We start from the raw sequence: 18,368 nt of genomic DNA on the forward strand, positions 1-18,368 counted from the left end.
AATGGGATCTGACATCCTCTTCTGGTGTCTGAAGACAGCTACTGTGTACTTACATATAATAAATAAATCTAAAAAAACAGAAAAGAAAAGAGAGGTAAGTACGCAGACAGGTGGAGGCAGGGAGACAGCCTGCAGCCAGAGTGGGTGTGGTCTGAGAAAGACAGCACAAAGCTACACTCCTCACACCCCAGTGGTCCCTCTTCCAGACTAAACTCCTCTTTGCTCCCACGACTTTCTGTTTCTCTGGGGAAGAACACTGAATGAGGGTGACTAAGAACTCCAACTTCTTGCTTATGTTAACATTCAACTCTTCCCAACACAGCTCTCACCATTCAAAGACGAGAATGACAGGTGCATCTTGTCCCATACAGGGCCCCACCAGCAGGGGCCATATCACATGTCCTCAGTGCTCTGAACTTGACAGCGACAGTTTGTCCCTTGGAAAGATGAGCACTTGCTGCTGAGCCACAATCTATCATCCAGGAACTGGGAAACTGGGTGATTTAGGAAACAAGGGCAGCCTGTCATGCAAAGAATGGCCCAGTGATGAGGCACTGCACTACACTTGCGACTGCTCAAGACCCTACTCAGTCAGTCAGGCCAGAGGAGCTCTAACTCTACAGTGCAATGCATCCAGGCACACAGACTAACTCATCAGGGCTTCCTGAAACTTAGGTCAAGGCACGGAATTCTCTAGTGGACCAGCTGCCCACACGAGGGTGAACACACAGATTTGCCACACTCACCTTGCTACACTCACCACCTGGTCAGACCCCCCTGCTTTACAAACCCTACAGGGAACGTAAGCTCCAAATGTCAGCTCTATACACCAAACAAAACTAGAGTCAGCTCTCTCTACCTGTAGGCAAACAGTCAACAACTGCAGACTAAAAGTATCTGGAAAGGCTGTGGGAATACAGAGCACCTGCCTCATAGATACAAGACCTTGTGTTCCATCCCAGAACTGCAGGGAAAAAGACACTGGAAAAGGCTGATCTGTACTGAATATGTGGAGACCTTCATTTTCTTGTTATTATTTCACAAACAATGCAAGCTAAGAACTTCATATAGCACTTGAGTTATTATAATAGACATTAAAAGTCATTTAGAGATTAAAAACATACGGGTGTGTATGGAGGGTGTTGACAAACATTATGTTGCTTTACATAAGGGACTTGGAAGTCTGGGACTTTTGTTCTGGAAAGCCAATCCCTCACAGACACCAAGGGACAAATGCAGTCCAACCCAAAGAAGACAGAGTCAACAACTTGTGCCCACGTCTGCTGATAACTATTCTAAGGTATACTATAGAGCAGCAATAGCAAGAGCTGAGACTGGGGGAGGCTTTAAATATCCAACTTAAAAGTAAACAGCACTGGTGGACAAAAGGGCTATGTGCTTCAGCGGAGCTGGTAAGAGCAGGGACTATAACCATGGAAGGTTAGAGAGAGGCCGCCACGGCCTTGTGATCCGATCACAGTGACTGATATGGAATCAAGGGCTGGCCTGTCAAATCCTTCCTTGCTAAGTCTGGAATACTATCTCTAGAAGAGATGGATGCTCCCTGTGGGACTGACTGGAAAGGGTAATTAGAGGGCAAACCTGTGGAAGAAGCAGAGAGGCTATTTCTCTTCAATGGAAGGTGTTGGAAGGCTCCATTAGTGTGTTAATTTGAGTTTGGAAGAAATTAGAGAACGCAGCAAGAAAGATGGAATTATACTGGGAAATGCTAAGCAGAGAGGCTTTGTCCCAAGGAAAGGCATGCAAAGGAGCCAGGGTGAAGAGAACAGAGGCAGAGGGGGCAGAGAGAGAGGAGGCGTCAACAGACGCGAGGGTTACATTACCTTGATGGGCGCGCATTTCGGGAAGGGCCTTTTCTAAGACTGCTAATGCTTTTCTATGGTAATCTGCTTGGGCTTCTAATAACTGAGAACAGACCCACATTCAAAAACAAAAGTAACGTTAGCATTGAATGGACACAGACATAGTGGTTGAGCAAAACTGAAAATGAACTCATTCATAAAGCTTGAATGATTCAGCTTTTATAACGTGTCAGCCAAGGGAAGGTGCTTACCGTCACGAAGAACTTGCCATACTCCCCTTCTTTGGCCATGAAGTTGTACATGTCTGCTGCAAGTTGATCCTGGGGAGAAGATGCATCAGTAACGTGAAACTAGACCCTGAGAACAACCTCTGGGATTTCCTAGATAAATGAAAGGGAGGACGAGAGCCACAGGTGAAATGCCTGCTGACCAAGTGACAACTGTGCACACTGAAACACAGAAAGCTTCCTGACAGGGACATGGCCACACATGTATGAGGACTGAGGGCAAGTGGGCACTGTGCATACATCTGTAGGTTCAGCATTCCTACAGCAAGATGGTAGCCTAGAGAGAAGAATCGCCAGACGCTTGTGGCCAGCTTTGGGTACACAGTGGTAAACAACAGAATCTGCCTCAGACAAGTGGAAGGGAAGGACCAACAGGCAAAGGTATCCTCTGACCTCCTCACACATAGAAAAAAGATAGACAGACGAGAGAGGCAGCCAAGCACCCTACCCCAATCCCACCCTGGAAGCCAGAAACCCTGCAAACTCTAGGAGTGTCTGTGAAGGATTAGGTTCACTAGGCTGAGGTGAGAGACCCACCCTAAGAGTGGGAGGCAACATGTCCGGGGTTAAAGGGTCATCTAGGTAGCAAGTCTTCATTCTCTGCTCCTAACGTGGACGCAAGGGATTAGTAGCTACAAACGCCTGCCATCTTGACTTTGACACCATGACAGACTATACCTTGAAAAGGACGGAATAAGCCCTCTCTCCCTTAAGTTGCTTTTGCTAGAGGATTTTACTACCATAAGAGGGAAAAAAAAAGATACTAAGATATATACTGGCATACCTTTTAGAAAGCCAAAGTACTGAACATGTTTTGTCATTTATTACTACTTGGCTCTGGGTAACAAAAAGGAGGGGAAAGGTCATACTCCTCTTATCATATACATATGAAAGTGTGTATGGAAAAAAAGCAAGATACTAGAGACAGTAGTTTTCTGTTAGCAGCAGTATATGCTGAGCAAAGAGAGAAAGACAGAACAAAGACCACTTCCTGCTGACATTTTTTAAATATGTGAACTAACATAAACTAATCAATTATGTAAAAATTCTAGTATCTTGCAGTACTGGGTTGAATCTCAGGCCTTGAGTGTTCTAGGTTAGATCTCTACCGCTGAGCCCATGTTCTACTTTTTACTTTTAGACAAAGTGTCACAAAAGTCCTAGGCTGGCCCTGAACTTGTAATCTTTTTGCCTTACCCTCTCAAGTAGCTGGGATGGGCTTGTACCATTAGGACATAAATTTAAGGGACAGATTCGGCATTTGAATATACACATTTTAAAATATGTGTGTATAGAAATCTTATACAGGAAACATATATATTAGAAAACTATATATATATCTCGAGTAAGCTTTTTAATATACTATCTTCTATTTTTCCTACCAAGGTACACAAACTAACATGAGTACTCTCTTATTCAGAAATGCACATTAGGAACAGCAAATATCTTTTTAGAATAAATGAGAAAACAAGAAAGCGGATTTCATAAGCTCTCACCTTGCTCCGAACAAAAAAAGAGGGGGAAAAAAAAAGAACAGTCAAATACAAAACAGAAACTAAAGTTGGGGACAACTGTGCTGTCCAGCGTGTTGGGATGTGGGAGTTGTGTCAGAAAGCTGTAAGCATAGAATTTGTTGATTTAAGGGAGAACTAGAAACCCACTGTGCGCCGGGCGGTTGGTGGCGCATGCCTTTAATCCCAGCACTTGGGAGGCAGAGGCAGGTGGATTTTTCTGAGTTCGAGGCCATCCTGACCTACAGAGTGAGTTCCAGGACAGCCAGGGCTACACAGAGAAACCCTGTCTCAAAAAACAAACCAAAACAAAACAAGAAACCCACTGTGCATGGCGCATCTTTCTTCTTCTCCTTCCTTTCTTTTCCTTCCCTTTCCTCTCCCTCTCCTCTCTCTCTTTCTTTGGAGACAGGATCTGACTATGTAGCTCAGTTGCCTTGGGACTCACTATGTAGACCAGGCTGGCCTCAAACTCATCCTCCTTTGACTCTAGAGAGCTGGGACTAAAGGCGTCTACTACCATGCCCAACGCACTTAAGAACAGTGTCTCTAAGGAATGATATGCCAACAAAGGGGAAGATTTCAGTGAGTTCGGTCATCAGTACATGGAAAGAACTGAGCAGTGAGTGTGGCCTGGGCTGAGTTTAGGAAAGAACACTGTCTGTAAGGCGCTCTCCCCTCGTCTCCAGGGCCCCAGAGACAAGTGCCTCCCCTTGGTTGTGTTCATGGACACATGCCACTCTAAACATACCAAACTGCTAGTGTCATTTACTTATTTTTTTAAAAAAATTTTACTTATTTATTTTTATATGTATTTGTGGTTTCCTGCATGTATGTGTGAGGATGTCAGTCTGATCTTGGAGTTACAAACAGTTGTGATCTGCCATGAAGGTGCTGGAATTTGAACCTGGGTTCTCTGGAAGAACAGTAAGTGCTCTTAACCACTGAGCCATCTCTCTAGCTTCTACTAGTGTCATTTAAATATGATTTTTTCCATATATTTTTTGTTTCTCTCTCTCTGAGTTAGTTTCATGTAGCCTACAGTAGCCTCAAGCCTGTAGCCAAACGTGCCCTTGAACGTCTGATCCTCTTGCTTTCCAGTTCTCAAGCGTTAGCGTTAATACCCCAGCCTGTGTGGTTCCGGGACTGAGCCCAGAGCTCTGTGCATCCCCGGCCAGCATTGTGCTTTCTAAGCTAAACATGATCCTTTATGAACACAAAAGCTACAATGCAATTCTGTGAGGTATGTTTCCCGTCTTACCAACTATATTCAGTATTTAATAACAGTTTAGAGAGCATTAATTGCTATCGTAAGGGAGGGAATATAATATGGTCTGAACAAACCAAAAGAGGCCCAACACATCTAAGAGGAAAAGAACATTTTTGGAAAAACCAAGGATCAGCAGGAAAAAAAAGAGTTAAAGATCCCAAGCTTCCCCAAGGGCTTGCTTCTTAACCACTTCCCAAAGCATCAGAGTAAGTGCTCCTCTATCTACACGGTTAACCCGAGGAGAACAGTATCATTCAACCATCTGATTAGTATGGGATTTATAAGCCAACTGTTGTAGAAATGTAAAAGAAAAATCCTTCCTGCCTGGCATGGTAAAGCACGATTTTAATAGTAGTATTTGGGATTAAGAGGCAGGCAGAGATCTTTGTGAGTTTGAAGGCCAGCCTGATCTATACAGTGAGTTCTAGGATAGCCAGGGCTACAAAATAAGACCCTGTCTCAAAACCCAAAATCCAAAACCAAAACAACAAAACCCTTTCCTTACTAAAGTAACTATGACTGATTGATATGATATCATATGATGATATGATGTTTATAACTAGAAAACCTATACTATTATACTGCTCTGTCTTCATGCACACCAGAAGAGGGAATCAGATCCCATTACAAATGGTTGTGAGCCACCATGTGGTTGCTGGGAATTCAACTCGTGACCTCTAGGAAGAGCAGTCAGTGCTCTTAACCACTGAGCCATCTCTCTAGCCCCCACTTGAATTTTTTAAACTGTTATTTTTTTTTATTATAAAATGATCTATAGTATTAGAAAATAAAACTACTTTTCAATATCATTCATAATATTCTGATATGAAGTAGGCAAAACACTGGCAAACTTATAACTGGCTTTTTACTCACTGTACAGGACACAGCAGGCAGGTGAAAGTCTACCCAGACAGGGGTTCCCATACCTTGCACTGTTCAACTTTATTCCCAGCTTCATCCATCTCTTCCTTTAGGGTATCTATTTTGGATGGAAGCCCCTGAAAGTTGGTTCCTGAAGACTTGTGTGCTTGGTTCCATCTGCAAAACAGAAAGAGCAGACTGAGGAGGAGCTGCAAAAACTCCTACTCCCTTGGGATGGTGGCTGATTCGAATCCAGGAGGCCTTTTTTTTTTCTTTCTTTCTTTTTACACTTATGTTTAGGCTTTAGAATAGAAGTAGGCAAAGACAGGTACTATTTTCTCCACAAGGCAGAAATCCTGCAGTACTGGGGATAGCATAACCAAGCACACCTTGTGTCATGCAAACACCACTGCCAGAACACAATGGGACCCCTGAGAAACCTGATTTTCAGGGCCCAATTGTGGAATTATTGCTATGAAGCATCCTCCTCCTGGCTTGATCTGGATGCACCTCCTGATACACCTTTCTATCTCTTAAGACCTAAGACTGCTTCTAGCAGTAAAAGCTAGTATTTCACTGCAGCTATGGCAACACTTCAGATACACATAGCAATAGTGGCGGGGCAAATGAGAATAATGCATATGTAACATTAGTTTTGTTTTTCAATATGCTTCTGTTTGAATGCAGATGTCTGGACTCACTGAAAATGTAAACACAGATACTATGCAGATGCAGCATGAAAACTAGTAGCCTGTTGCCTGCCCCGCAGTTGCCACCTTTTCCCCACTCTGAGTGTGATGCACAGAACGTTTCCCAAGAAGCAAACAGCTGGTGCTGAATCTGAGAAGAACACAGACTTTGGAGTGTGACATCTATATGAAGAGCAGTTCCATGTTACAGAGCTGTGTGATCTGGAGTCTGATTACTGCCTAGTTGTCTCATCTGTTAGGTGAAGCTGACGGACACTGTCTACCTTGTAGAACTAGGACAGAAAGTAAAGGAGGGGTTGAGCAGGTGAGCATGGTGGCGGCACACAGGACTCAGGCGGCAGAGGCAAGCTGATCTCTGAGTTTGAAGCCACCATTTTCCTTCAAGGAAACAGAGCCACAGGAACAAGAACAAGCAAACGAGGAACATGCAACCACTGCAGTCTCTCCAACACCCACTTCTTTGGTTAACTTAGCAAGTATGATTCTGGCCATATGGTAAGAGTCCATGCTGGATATCCTGTGTTTGAGACAATGATGCCTGATACATATCTGTATTTTGTTTAACCAAGCACAGTGAGGGGAACACACGCCCTCACCAAATTAACCAGTTCACATTCTTTCTTCTAAGAAAAATGCAAGTATTAGGGCATACTCCCTGGTCTGCCTGTCATGCAGGGTTCTAGACACACATTTATACAAGCACACAGCAGAAGCCTCTGTCAGGTACTAGTCCCAGCACCTGCTCTCTCTAGGATATGGAGTCTATCATACAGCCAGCAAATGGGGTCCCAGCCCGTTTATGAAACAGTTCTCTTCACAGAAGCACAGGGCGTTTGTACCAGCTCCAGCCTGGCCTTTCCAGTTGACTGCAAAGGACCTCTGTGCTAAGTGGGAAGCAAGCAGTATTTGCTGAAAATAAAGAGGAGGAGACAGAGGGAGATCGGTTGGAGAATCAAACAGTGTATGAAGACTGACGCCTGGCATGCCAGATGTCACACTGGCTTGACAACTGTACCTCTTATCATTTCTTAAACCAGAGTGTTAAACCGAATACTGAGCCACTGATTTATACATTTAATGGGCTGACATTTTTTTCTCCTTCACCCACGCCCCTGTGAGTGGGTGCTGATTCAGAGATGGCTCGGTGGTGTCTGAGGGACAAAAGAAATGCAGCAGCGCCACAGGCCGTGCCCCAGAGCAGGAGCTGTTCTCCAGGGCACTGTGCTGCGGCCGAGATCCTCTCATCCCACAGGACCGTGGGCCCAGAGGAAGTCACCAAGACTGGGTCTGTCTGTGAGGTTTCACTGGAGGATGCCTGCACTGCCTCTCACATAGTAACTCAGTCATTGTTGCAGTGCTGGGGATGGAATCTGGGTTCTCTGCGTGACAGGCAGGCAAAGGCTTACTTTGGGTCACAGCTGCTTTGTGCTGTGACAGGAGAGTGAGGTGGGTTACACTGAACAAATCTGGGGTGCAAGTTAACCATACTCACTGCCTGGCCTTTTATAGGGGTTTGCTGGCCACTGTGATGCAGTAAGAGAAAGGACTGGGCTATAGGTCCTTTCTGTTTCTGTTCCCACACACAATAGGGTAAAGCATGTACATTCTGGCCAAAAAAAGGGCAGAGCTGGGGCAGCAGGCCTGCCGGGATCATAGGGGCTCCACTGTAACATTCCTCGAATGGACCGACAGCCTGTGGCACTGGTTCTCTGGGGTCCTGTGAGTCCTTCCCTTTCTTGACCATGGAGGGATTAAGACCCAGTGAGGTTTTTTCTTTGTTGTTTTTTTGTTTGGTTGGTTGGTTTTTGAATATTACATGTGCTTTATTTTTTTATTAGATGTTTTCTTTATATACATTTCAAATTTCAAATGCTATTCCAAAAGTTCCCTATACCCTCCCCCCGCCCTGCTCCCCTACCCACCCACTCCTGCTTCTTGGCCCTGGCATTCCCTTGTACTGGGGCATATAAAGTTTGCAATACCAAGGGGCCTCTCTTCCCAGTGATAGCCGACTAGGCCATCTTCTGCTACATATGCAACTAGAGACACAAGCTCCGGGGGTACTGGTTAGTTCATATTGTTGTTCCACCTATAGGGTTGCAGACCCCCTCAGCTCCTTGGGTACTTTCTCTAGCTTCTCCATTGGGGGCTCTGTGTTCCATCTTATAGATGACTGTGAGCATCCACTTCTGTATTTGCCAGGCACTGGCATAGCCTCATACCGAGACAGCTATCTGGTGAGGTTCTTATAAGCTGTAAGGACCACAGCTCTATCATCCCTCAACTCCAACATTTTGAGAACTGTGATCGTGGAACTGTCAGCCCCACCTCTTTCCTAGTTATCCATTTTCCTAGTGCTTCTCTCTGCTCCCTTTCCTTGGTGGCTCACTTAGTTCAGGATGCTCTAGCAGCAGCCCCCGGACACACTTGGAAGGAGTAGGGTTAAAGGGGCATGCACAGGCTGTGGTCTGGTCAGTGCTCGACTCTGACAGGCTTGAATCCTGATCATAGGACAACATTCTGCATTCTTCTCTACTCTCTTACCGGTAACCTTACCTCGCTCTGACTGAATCCCAGTCCAACACCAATCTAGCAAGCTGCTTCCTTTGCTTCTGGATATTGGGAATCTCCACCTGGAAGGAAAAACAGACCACAAGAGATAAATCTGGACATTTTAGCTGAATTCTTCAAACAGCAATTACCTCTTTACAAAAGTTTTCTTTTAGACACAAACTTCCTTTACTTCCCCAAATAGGTCTACATTAAAGCCGCTGATTAGTGTCCTATAGGAACACTCTAGCTGTTTACTACCTGGTCTCTGCCAGGCTGGGCAGCACAAGCACCCACCTCTGCTATGCCGTAGAGAGGGTCCATGATCTCCTTCTCCACAAAGACTTCATGTTGTGAGAGTTCAAGAGCCAGCTGGTTCTCAGCGTCCCCACAGGTCTCCAGCATCTTCCTTTAGGAACAAGATACCAAACAATAGCCATGCACTCATTAAACTAAGCTGTCATGTGGTTGCATTCTGCCATGACAGGAACACAGCAGAGCACTACTCAACAAAACTTTTACAATGCTTTGCATGTGTGCTATCACCTAAAATACAAGTCCAGCTTTGGGCTTATAAAGTGAAATGAATGGAGACAGAAAGGTGGTTCACTGAAGATACAGAGCGTACGAGGCCCGAGGTTCCAACCTGCGAACAGGAAGCTGAAGGGAAGGAGGGACGGACTGTCTCTGGCATGTATGAAATGTGGGAGGAAATAAAGTATGAAGAGTGAGATCATAACTTAAACAAGAATTAGGTTCTCAAGTTAGGTGAGAGGAGTGTTCTCAAAATACCCAGAAAAACCTTAGCATGTGCAAAGGTCACTCCTTACATGTGGTTTTGTATCTGAGTGAGTGTAGCCTTAGAGGTGCCTTCTCCAGAGTCAACACAGAAACTGGGTCTCCAGCTTCCCATGCACCGATGTGGGTTCCTCCCCAGCATCATAAAACAGGGTTCTCGAGGGCAGATGAGGAGGCTGACTAACACTTCCGTGCCACAAGCACTGTGCTACTGAACAGCAGACTTCCTTCTCATTTTCCTTAAGCACACAGCTGATGTAACCCCAAATACATGCGCAAATGTGTGACTCCACAGGCTCCGCCCACCCTCTAGACCTTCTTTTCCACAGCGCCCCTCCAGTTCTCCGTGGAGAGGGTGTGGTGTGGTGAGAGGTGGCTGTCCTATCAGATCGAAGCTGAAGAAGCTGAAGAAGGCTCTGTGCTCAGGCAGCTCCCTCACCCTTTTCCCTGCCTCAAGTATGAACACAAGGATTCGTCCTGCCCAATGCCGAGGTTGTTCTGAAGGCCAAGAGAGCGAGTACTTAGAGAGCATTCAGCATTGGGCTAGTACACAGCATCACTGTTGTGATGTCATTGAGGAAAATGACTTAGTACAAGGAAGCAAAGATGGAAACCTGTGTGGGTTTCTGAGAAAAACCTTAACGTGTGAGCGTGTGTGTGTGTGTGTGTGTGTGTGTGTGTGTGTGAGAGAGAGAGAGAGAGAGAGAGAGAGAGATAAGCATTCCAATTACCTAGATACAATCATTATAATCATATCTTAGATTCATAAATATACAATTATATATGGGTCAATTAAATAAAAACATATTTAAAAAGAAAGTAAAGTAGGCCTAACACTTTGAAGTTCATACAATCACCACATGAGCCAAATAATTCAGGAAATGTACTCATTAGAGAACACTACCTTCCATGCTTTGGTGGCCACCCTGGTAGTGAGGGACACTGAAGGACTGGTCAGTACTAACTCTGAGCCTACACACTGGCATGGGGGGGTATGCACGTTCATGTCCAAGCATAGAGGAACACAGACTGACCCTTGTGCCTGGCTAAGCTCTTAGTAGAGACGATCCTCCCTGGCATCACAGCCTTTAGGTATCTGTCCCCAAGGTCTAAGCTGCTCCCTGATGCAAGAGCCTCCACTATTGTGCTCCCAATTGCTCTGGTGGCAGCCAGATACCACAGCTACCCAGTTCTCCAGGCTCCAGGCCAAGGGCTCTCAGAAGCACCACTTACCCCAAGAGAGACTCTTCCAGCTGGGCTGAAGCCTCCTGCATGTTCTGGGCAAGAGCTGTCAGAGGAAGCTTTTTCTAGAAGGCAAAGACAAGGTCAATTCGTATGGGTAGTTTCTCAGTCATTCTCACTGGTCTGCTTCAGGCCACTCTGGGTACCCTTGCCCTCCAGGCAATTGCACCAGGAAGAGTTGTCCCTGTGGCTGTCCTTTAACTAAATGAACTTCAGGTGCCTCGTGCACATGGTGGTGGTGGGGTGTCCCCCAACACAGGGTGTGCTCCCCAGGGGTCCAACAGCTGCTACTGTTGCTGCTGAGGTTGTTACTAATTAATCAGGTGAACAGAGACTAAGTGTGCTTGTGTGAAATCTTGGGACAGTGTTTCAGATTTTTAGACTTGGAATAGGTGCACTGTCTTTACTGACTGAGTATCCCTAACTTGAAAATCCAAAACATGTAATGGTCCAAAGTCTGCATTCAAAAAGTCTCCAATTTCAGACAATTTTGGATTTTAGATTTTGTTTTAATTTTTACTTAAAACTTAAAATTATTAAAAATAATTCATTTACTGGGGGCAGGGAGCACCTATACCAGTGCAAATGTGGAAGCCAGAGTTCAACTTGTGGGTCAGTTCTCTCCTTCTACCCTGTAGGCTTCTGGAATTCAGCTCAGGTCATCAGCATGATGGCAAACACCTTTATCTGCGCTGAGTCACCCTGCCAGCCATGTGTGTTCTTGAGACAGGGTCTCATGTATCCCAAGCTGGCCTTGAACTCACCATTTGTAGTCAAGGGTGACTTTACTGTTTCCACATTCTGAGTGCTAGAATTATGGGCAGGTACTGTCACACTTGGTCTGTGTGGTGTTGGGGACTGAAACCAGGGCTTTGTGCATGCCAGGCCAACACTACCAGGGCTAGAGCCCCAGCCTCTGGATTCCAGAGTTTCTGATTGTGTTTCATGAATATACCATGCTCTCTAAAAATCATCATAAATAATTGTAATAAATGCTCAACTGCAAAATGTTGGCTAGAACATTCTTAAACTGAGTCTTGATTTGGCTATAATCCTAAAATGTAGTTTTAAACACCTAAAAATACTAAGCAAGTTTTGTGGTGTTTTAAAGCAGGAAGCCAATCATTTTCCTATCAGAGATTTGTTCTTAACCAACAACAGGATCATCTAACCAGGGAACTCAGACTCAGAGGTGAAGTGACTGGCTTAGAGCCTCAAAGAGGGCAGAAGTGCAGACCTTGGTACGAATGAGCAATACTAGTCAGCACCTATATATCAGTGGAGCAATACTAGTCAGCACCTATATATCAGTGGAGCAATACTAGTCAGCACCTATATACCAGTGGCTGGCATTATCTCAGAGTCCCTGGTGAAGAGTAACAGTGAGGACACTTCTAATGACCCAGTGCTCGCAACACGATGCTTTCATTCTAAAAAACCGTGTCATTCTGTCTCCTCAGTGTAAGGGACTCTTATGTCAGACCCCACCTGACTTGCCTGCATGCGCTGGCTTGTGCCACGTGGGGGACTTCTATATAGGAAAGTACCAACAGTGGTGGCTTTGGAGGGAGAGGGTCTGGGACAAACTTCACTTGTGTTCTTTTGTACACTCTGAATTGACGCGATCCATCAGGCTGGAGAGATGGCTCAGCAGTTAAAAGTACTTGCTACTCTTCCAGAGGACCTGGGTTTCATTCCCAGCGCTCAGAAGGAGACCACAGCTGGCTTCATGCTTTCAGAACAGAAAGATCTGAGCATAACTGAAGGTAGGTCACAGCCCAGGAGAGCCCTTTCAGAGATGAAATGTAAGATAGACACAGTAATCGAGAGAGACTCCCTGCAATTCTAGAACTCCATGAGTCTCTGTGGGGAAATCACAAAGAACCTATTTTAATGAGTGCCACTCATGATCTCAGTTGTGGTTTTCACCCCTGATAGCCTTGACCCTGTTTCCAGGCATATAAACAAGGAAAGCCTACTAAACAAATGAGCGTGTTAACAAACATGTACCTGTCCACACTGAAACTCCACAAGGAAAGACCCAGCTCCTGGGTGACCAGCTCTTCCATCATAAGGAGGAGCTGAAAAGCTCTCCACTGGTGACATATGTGCCAAACTACACAGACAGGCCAGCTGGGCTCTCTTAAAGACCTGCTCTAGTGCATGGAGGCTCTCAGAGCTGAGAAAGCTGCTGCTCTGTCTCTCTTCCCACCCTTCCTTGCTTCTTCCCACGGGGTAGAGCTATTGCTGTGCCCTTGGAGCGCTACCTGTGTTTCTTGGAGCCCCTTTGCATGTCATATGCTCTCCTGAGGACACCTAATCTTTCTCAACACTGTCATGGCAACTCTTCTTGTCTCTCTTCAGAGACTTTTCTTTGGCACATTTGCTTGAGGTTTTAAAGGAAAACTAAGTCATCAGACATTTCTGAAACTAGGATGAAGCCCTCGCTCCTACTGCTGGCATGTTCCCACCACCAGCGACTCTCCTATCTACGGCGCAGGCACTGAGCCCTCCTCCAGGAAGCCCACCTGACTTTGCTCTCTGTTCTCAGCCCTCCCTCTCACAGCATCCTATGCATGGTTTTCTTCACCATGCAGCAGTCTAATTATCTACTGGTGGCACCCATCCCCCAACTGGGCCATGCGCACTCTTTATCTTGCACTCAAACACAGTAGGTATCTGATACAAATTCAGCTTGTTTTTAAAGAAGAGGTGTGACAGTGGAGCAGTATCTCAAAGCAAACAACAGAAACAACAGAACATGCATGGCTTCTTAAGGAACAGTGTTGTATTTAGGGACTGCTGGGTATTATGTGTCTGGACCACAGTGGGAATGAGAGGAAGCAGGGAACAAAGAATCCTGCTGGGGTAAAAGGGGATAAGATACAAAGGGTTTAGGTTATGCTAAGAGTTTGAACTGTATTCCAGGCACTGGCAGCCTGCAGAGCTCCTTAAGAGGTCCCACCAGTTTTTTTGGGTGGCTCCTTGTGCCCAGCTCTGCCGCCAGCACCACAGAACATGCAGCATCTTCCCACCTTGGCAACTGACTCTTGGCAATCAGACTGAGGACTGACTAGGAAGGACGGAAACTAGAGGCAGGAAATGCGGTTCAGAAGGGAAACAGGAGGAGAGCCCAGACAGCTCAGGTATTTATGACAACCAGGTCTCACCTGAAGGAGAAGTAGAAATGAGGCAGGGGTGAGGAATTTAAAGACACCCACAATGAGAACCACAGGGCTGACCAGCAAGACAGCTGCAGGAGGACTAAGATAAGGGTGGAAAGTCAGCAGCGCAGAAGCCAGGCTAGAGCAGGAATAGTGGGGACAGAATCAATGACATCTGTCTCAGAGGGAAAGACCAAAGCAAGCATTCCTGGACACATAGGTGTATGCAAATGCCCACTAGATTTACACAACTGCAGAATCTTAACTTTTATGCAATGGAGGGAAAACTTTGTGGTCAGGTGCCCTGTAATTAACTGTGGGAACTCAAAAGGGTGACACAGCTATTTGCATACTAGCTCTTACTTGCTGTCTGGTGATTAACAAAGCAGCAAACCCTAGCTTCAGGATGTGTCTTAGTGATGTGGCTGAGACTGAGACGAATCTGATACTCACATGTCTCCTCTCGGCATCAGTGCCATGCTGACCTTGGAAGCAGGCTATCAAACGCTTATGTGAATGGTGGCACATTGAACGCACAGTGTCCAGGCGACGTTCAATCTGCCAAAGAAGAGACAGAAGAGCCATTTTCAGGGCTTAAGAAGAAATCCAGCTTCTTCCATGTGTGGTGAGAGCATGGAGGGAGCAAGCTGCAGTGCAACTGCTCAGCTCTTGGGTGTGGACAGACAGCATCTAGTCACTCACAGCACGGTTCTCACTGCTGACACTCGACAGTCCTGGGTTGTAAGAGGTTGTTCTGTACACTGCGGTGTGTTCAGTGGCAGCTCTGGCCTCTGCCTACTTGAAGCAAGTAGCCCTCCACGCCCCAACCTGTCACCTCCGGGAGAGCTCACTGCTAACCTCCTTGCACTGAATAGTCTAGACTCCTCCAAAGCGAAATCTGTTCAGGCTAAGGGACAATTGTGCCTGTATCTATGAGGCAGAGTAGTGGCAGTCAGCTCACCAGCTAGAGCACCGGCAAAGGTCCGGTCCAATCAAACTGCACATGGGACAAGTCAAGAGGCACAGCAGAAGCCCAGGCAACTGGGTCTTCCTCACACAGAGAAACAGACCCAAAATCCACGCAGCACAACCCAAACAAGATCGCAAGTAGCACAAGATAGTATAAAAACCTTCCATGCTAAGTTTGGGTAGGTTTTTGTTTCTGTTTTAGAGAGGACCCCACAGCAGAATGAATACCCAGCAGTAGGGAATACTGGCCTAGGGCCGCACACATCCTGAACAGCCTCCCAAAATAAGACTGTTGAGATATAGCTGTTTATGGCAAAGAGGGCTGCTCGCTGCTCGTTACAGAAGGAACGCCAAAAATGTGTGCTCTGATGACTCAGGAAGAGTGAGAGCAAGCCCTCAGGGATGCTTTCTATTTTAATGAAAAATCAGCAAATTCAAAGCAGAATACATTTTGCCCCTTAGTTGCTTTGTGCCTGTTTCTCAAAGGTACTTGGACACAGGAGTGGCTCTTCAGATCCAAACCCCAGTCATCAGGACTATGACCATCAGGCAAGTTGATACTTGGGGGAGCACTTCCCCATCGACAGTGGCCTCATTGCAGAGCGTTAGAAAACTAGAACAGTCTCCATGTGCCATTCATTAGAGCAAATGATTACCCAGGATCCCTGGGCTTTTCATCAACACGTCAGCCCCAGGAGGACAAGAGCCCTGTCTGTTTTGTTCACTGGCCCCCGAAGTGCCTGGCCCAGTGTCTCTCACAGGATCAGAAGGTCTCTACTTTTGACTATGCTAGACAAGTACCAAGTATGCCTAATATTAGAAAAGCAACAGAAAAGACATCTGGTCTCTGCTACAGTTCACAGTCTCCTGGTGCAACACTATGCCAGTAAAATAAAAGGCAGCTCTGGCAGAGAGAGATGAGAGAGGCAGCACCACCTCAGAGACAGGCCAGCAACACGAACCTGGTGGCCTACACTAGAGATCAGAGCAGAATCAAACAAACCTTTCTCTCAGGCTCCACTGTCAGGACTCACCACCATTTGGTCCATTCTCCCATTTGTCTCTCCCCATGGAGCAGACTGGCAGCATCCTCACTGGAGTGGAAACTGAGGCACTGGGGATTAACTCAACTCGAGGGAGGCCACAGGCTCAGCCCTGGCAGTAGAGGTAGCCCCAGGAACCACTGTTGTGCGGGGGGGGGGGGGGGGGGGGGGGGGGGTTGTTGTTTTCTTCAAGTTAGAAACAAGGAGGAAGAAAGAGAGAGAGAGAGAGAGAGGGAGAGGGGGAAGGGGAGGGGAGAAAGAGGGAGAGAGGGAAAGAGAGAGAGAGGGAGAGGGGGAGGGAGAGAGATTGAGAGAGAGAGAGAGAGAGAGAGAGAGAGAGAGAGAGAGAGAGAGATCTGTGGCACTTATGACAGCAAAGAAAAGTTTGCATTATCAAATTAGGGTGTCCCAGAGGGGGCAAGGCTTTCATACCCCACAGGCAATACAGACAGCTCTCCTCCAACTACAAGGATCTCAACTCAGAATGTCAAAGATTAAATGTGATCATGTAAGTATTGGGGCAGGTGGCATAAAACACATGAAAACCTAGCTGAAGCTGAAGTGCATAAACAGTATTCAGGAAGTAAATGAATTTAAAATATGTGCCCCAAACAAAGAAGTGTCAAGAATGCAATTCCTTAACAAATCTTTTTTTATTTTGTAGGCTGGCCCTGAACTTAGAATCTGCCTGCCTTTTAAAAAAAAAAAAAAAAAAAAAAGCTTTTAAAAATATACTGGACAGTATGTGTGGCTCAAAGCAGAATACAAGCTTAGACTGCTCTTGGTTCAACCCCCAGCACCAAAACCCAGATCAACCACCCCCCATAGCCATGGTTTTGGGCATCCATAACACGTAAGAGCACGTTCCATGCACACTTTTCGTTCCCTAAACAACCCAGCATGAGGACCATCACATGGAACTAATATTGTGCTCGACACCGTGAAGAACAGAGAGGGAGTTACAGTACAGATGAGGCTGGCTGAGGCTCGGGGGCAGACCGCTTCCTACTATGTGCAAAGGCCTGGGTTTGGTTTTCAGCACCACAACAGTAAGCAAATAAATAAATGAGTGAATGAATAAATAAATAAATAAATAAATAAAGATAGATGCTATCGAAAGGATGTGTGCAAGCTAAATTCCAACACTGCACTGTTTGTATATCTAGAACAAATCTGTCCATGGAAACCAAAGTGACTACATTCTGCCTGCAGGTGGCTGAAGCAACTCAAGACAGTTGGCAGGCTGCGATGGAGGGAAACCCTTTTCTGACTTATGCCAGCTCCCCTTTCCACAGGAAGGAATGGACAGAGTCCTAGGGCCAAACTTTTGGTCTTTAGAGCTGCACTTGACTAGACAGACTGCTGTATAGGTTAAGGAAGCACAAGGCAGGCAGGCAGGCCACACTGCTTAACAAAGGCTCCGTGCAGCCAGGTTCGCCCTCCCTCAGCCTTTTGCAGTGGGTGGGGACATGAGCAGAGATGAAGCATATAAAGTCCCAGTGTCTTCTCTAAGACCAAAGTCAGGGAAACTTCATGACAGACGGAGCAGAGTGGCCCTGGGAGGAAAAGGAAGCAAGGTCTGAGCTGAGGCCACAAAGTGTCCCAGGCCTCTGGTTTCTTGTGCTACATTTGCCCCATTACTACAAGCCTAAGCTTCCAAAGACCCAAGCAGCCCAGAGTTAGGGAGAAACTGCATGAGCAGGAGAGACGTCAGAGCTCTAGGCTGGAGCCACTGGGGCCTCTGAGCAGTGAGTGGGCAGGACCTGTCCCAGCAAGGGTAGCATCACAGCAGAGTATCAGAGTGCCAGCCTGCCCAGGGCCTGTAAGCAGGCCACAGTGCTGGGGACTGACCAGGCCCCACCCACCCAGCACCTGGCACTTGAGAGCAGGACTAGCGAGCGAGCCAAGCGACATCTGTACTCCATAACGTGACACGAAGTTTCAGATCCCCTTCCTCTCGCAATCCCATCATGCATCTCTTTCCCCCATACAAGCCCATGCTAATTCAGTTACGCTGTTCCACCAAGGAAAGAGCAAGTGAAATGCCTTACAAGCTCCAAGTCTCCCCTGTCTGCCCCACCCTAGTGCCCATATCTGTCCTGCGTGGTCTCCCGTGTTGGGCTCTGAACACAGAGCTCGT

At 46.4% G+C, this 18,368-nt stretch overlaps 1 protein-coding gene across 9 annotated transcripts in view; it reads right to left on the reverse strand.

Moving 5' to 3' along the window:
• Positions 1–18,368, reverse strand: part of Arhgap17 (Rho GTPase activating protein 17) — a 90,800-nt gene that overhangs the window by 33,421 nt on the left and 39,011 nt on the right. For 7 of the 9 annotated variants that reach the window (XR_869745.3, XM_006508201.4, NM_001122641.1 and 4 more), the window contains exons 3-9: positions 14,670–14,774; positions 11,044–11,117; positions 9,310–9,421; positions 9,019–9,095; positions 5,818–5,929; positions 2,075–2,143; positions 1,845–1,926 (exon numbers count right to left, since the gene is read on the reverse strand). Coding sequence is in view for 6 of the 9 variants with exons in the window: in XM_006508201.4 (XP_006508264.1) it covers positions 1,845–1,926; positions 2,075–2,143; positions 5,818–5,929; positions 9,019–9,095; positions 9,310–9,421; positions 11,044–11,117; positions 14,670–14,774 (631 nt within the window). In the remaining 3 variants the exon portion in view is untranslated. The remainder of the gene's footprint in view (positions 1–1,844; positions 1,927–2,074; positions 2,144–5,817; positions 5,930–9,018; positions 9,096–9,309; positions 9,422–11,043; positions 11,118–14,669; positions 14,775–18,368) is intronic. The other 2 variants (XM_030242982.1, NM_001316713.1) reach the window with 1 other exon arrangement.

Source organism: Mus musculus, chromosome 7, assembly GCF_000001635.26.
Source record: "Mus musculus strain C57BL/6J chromosome 7, GRCm38.p6 C57BL/6J".
NCBI classification, from domain to species: Eukaryota; Metazoa; Chordata; class Mammalia; order Rodentia; family Muridae; genus Mus; species Mus musculus.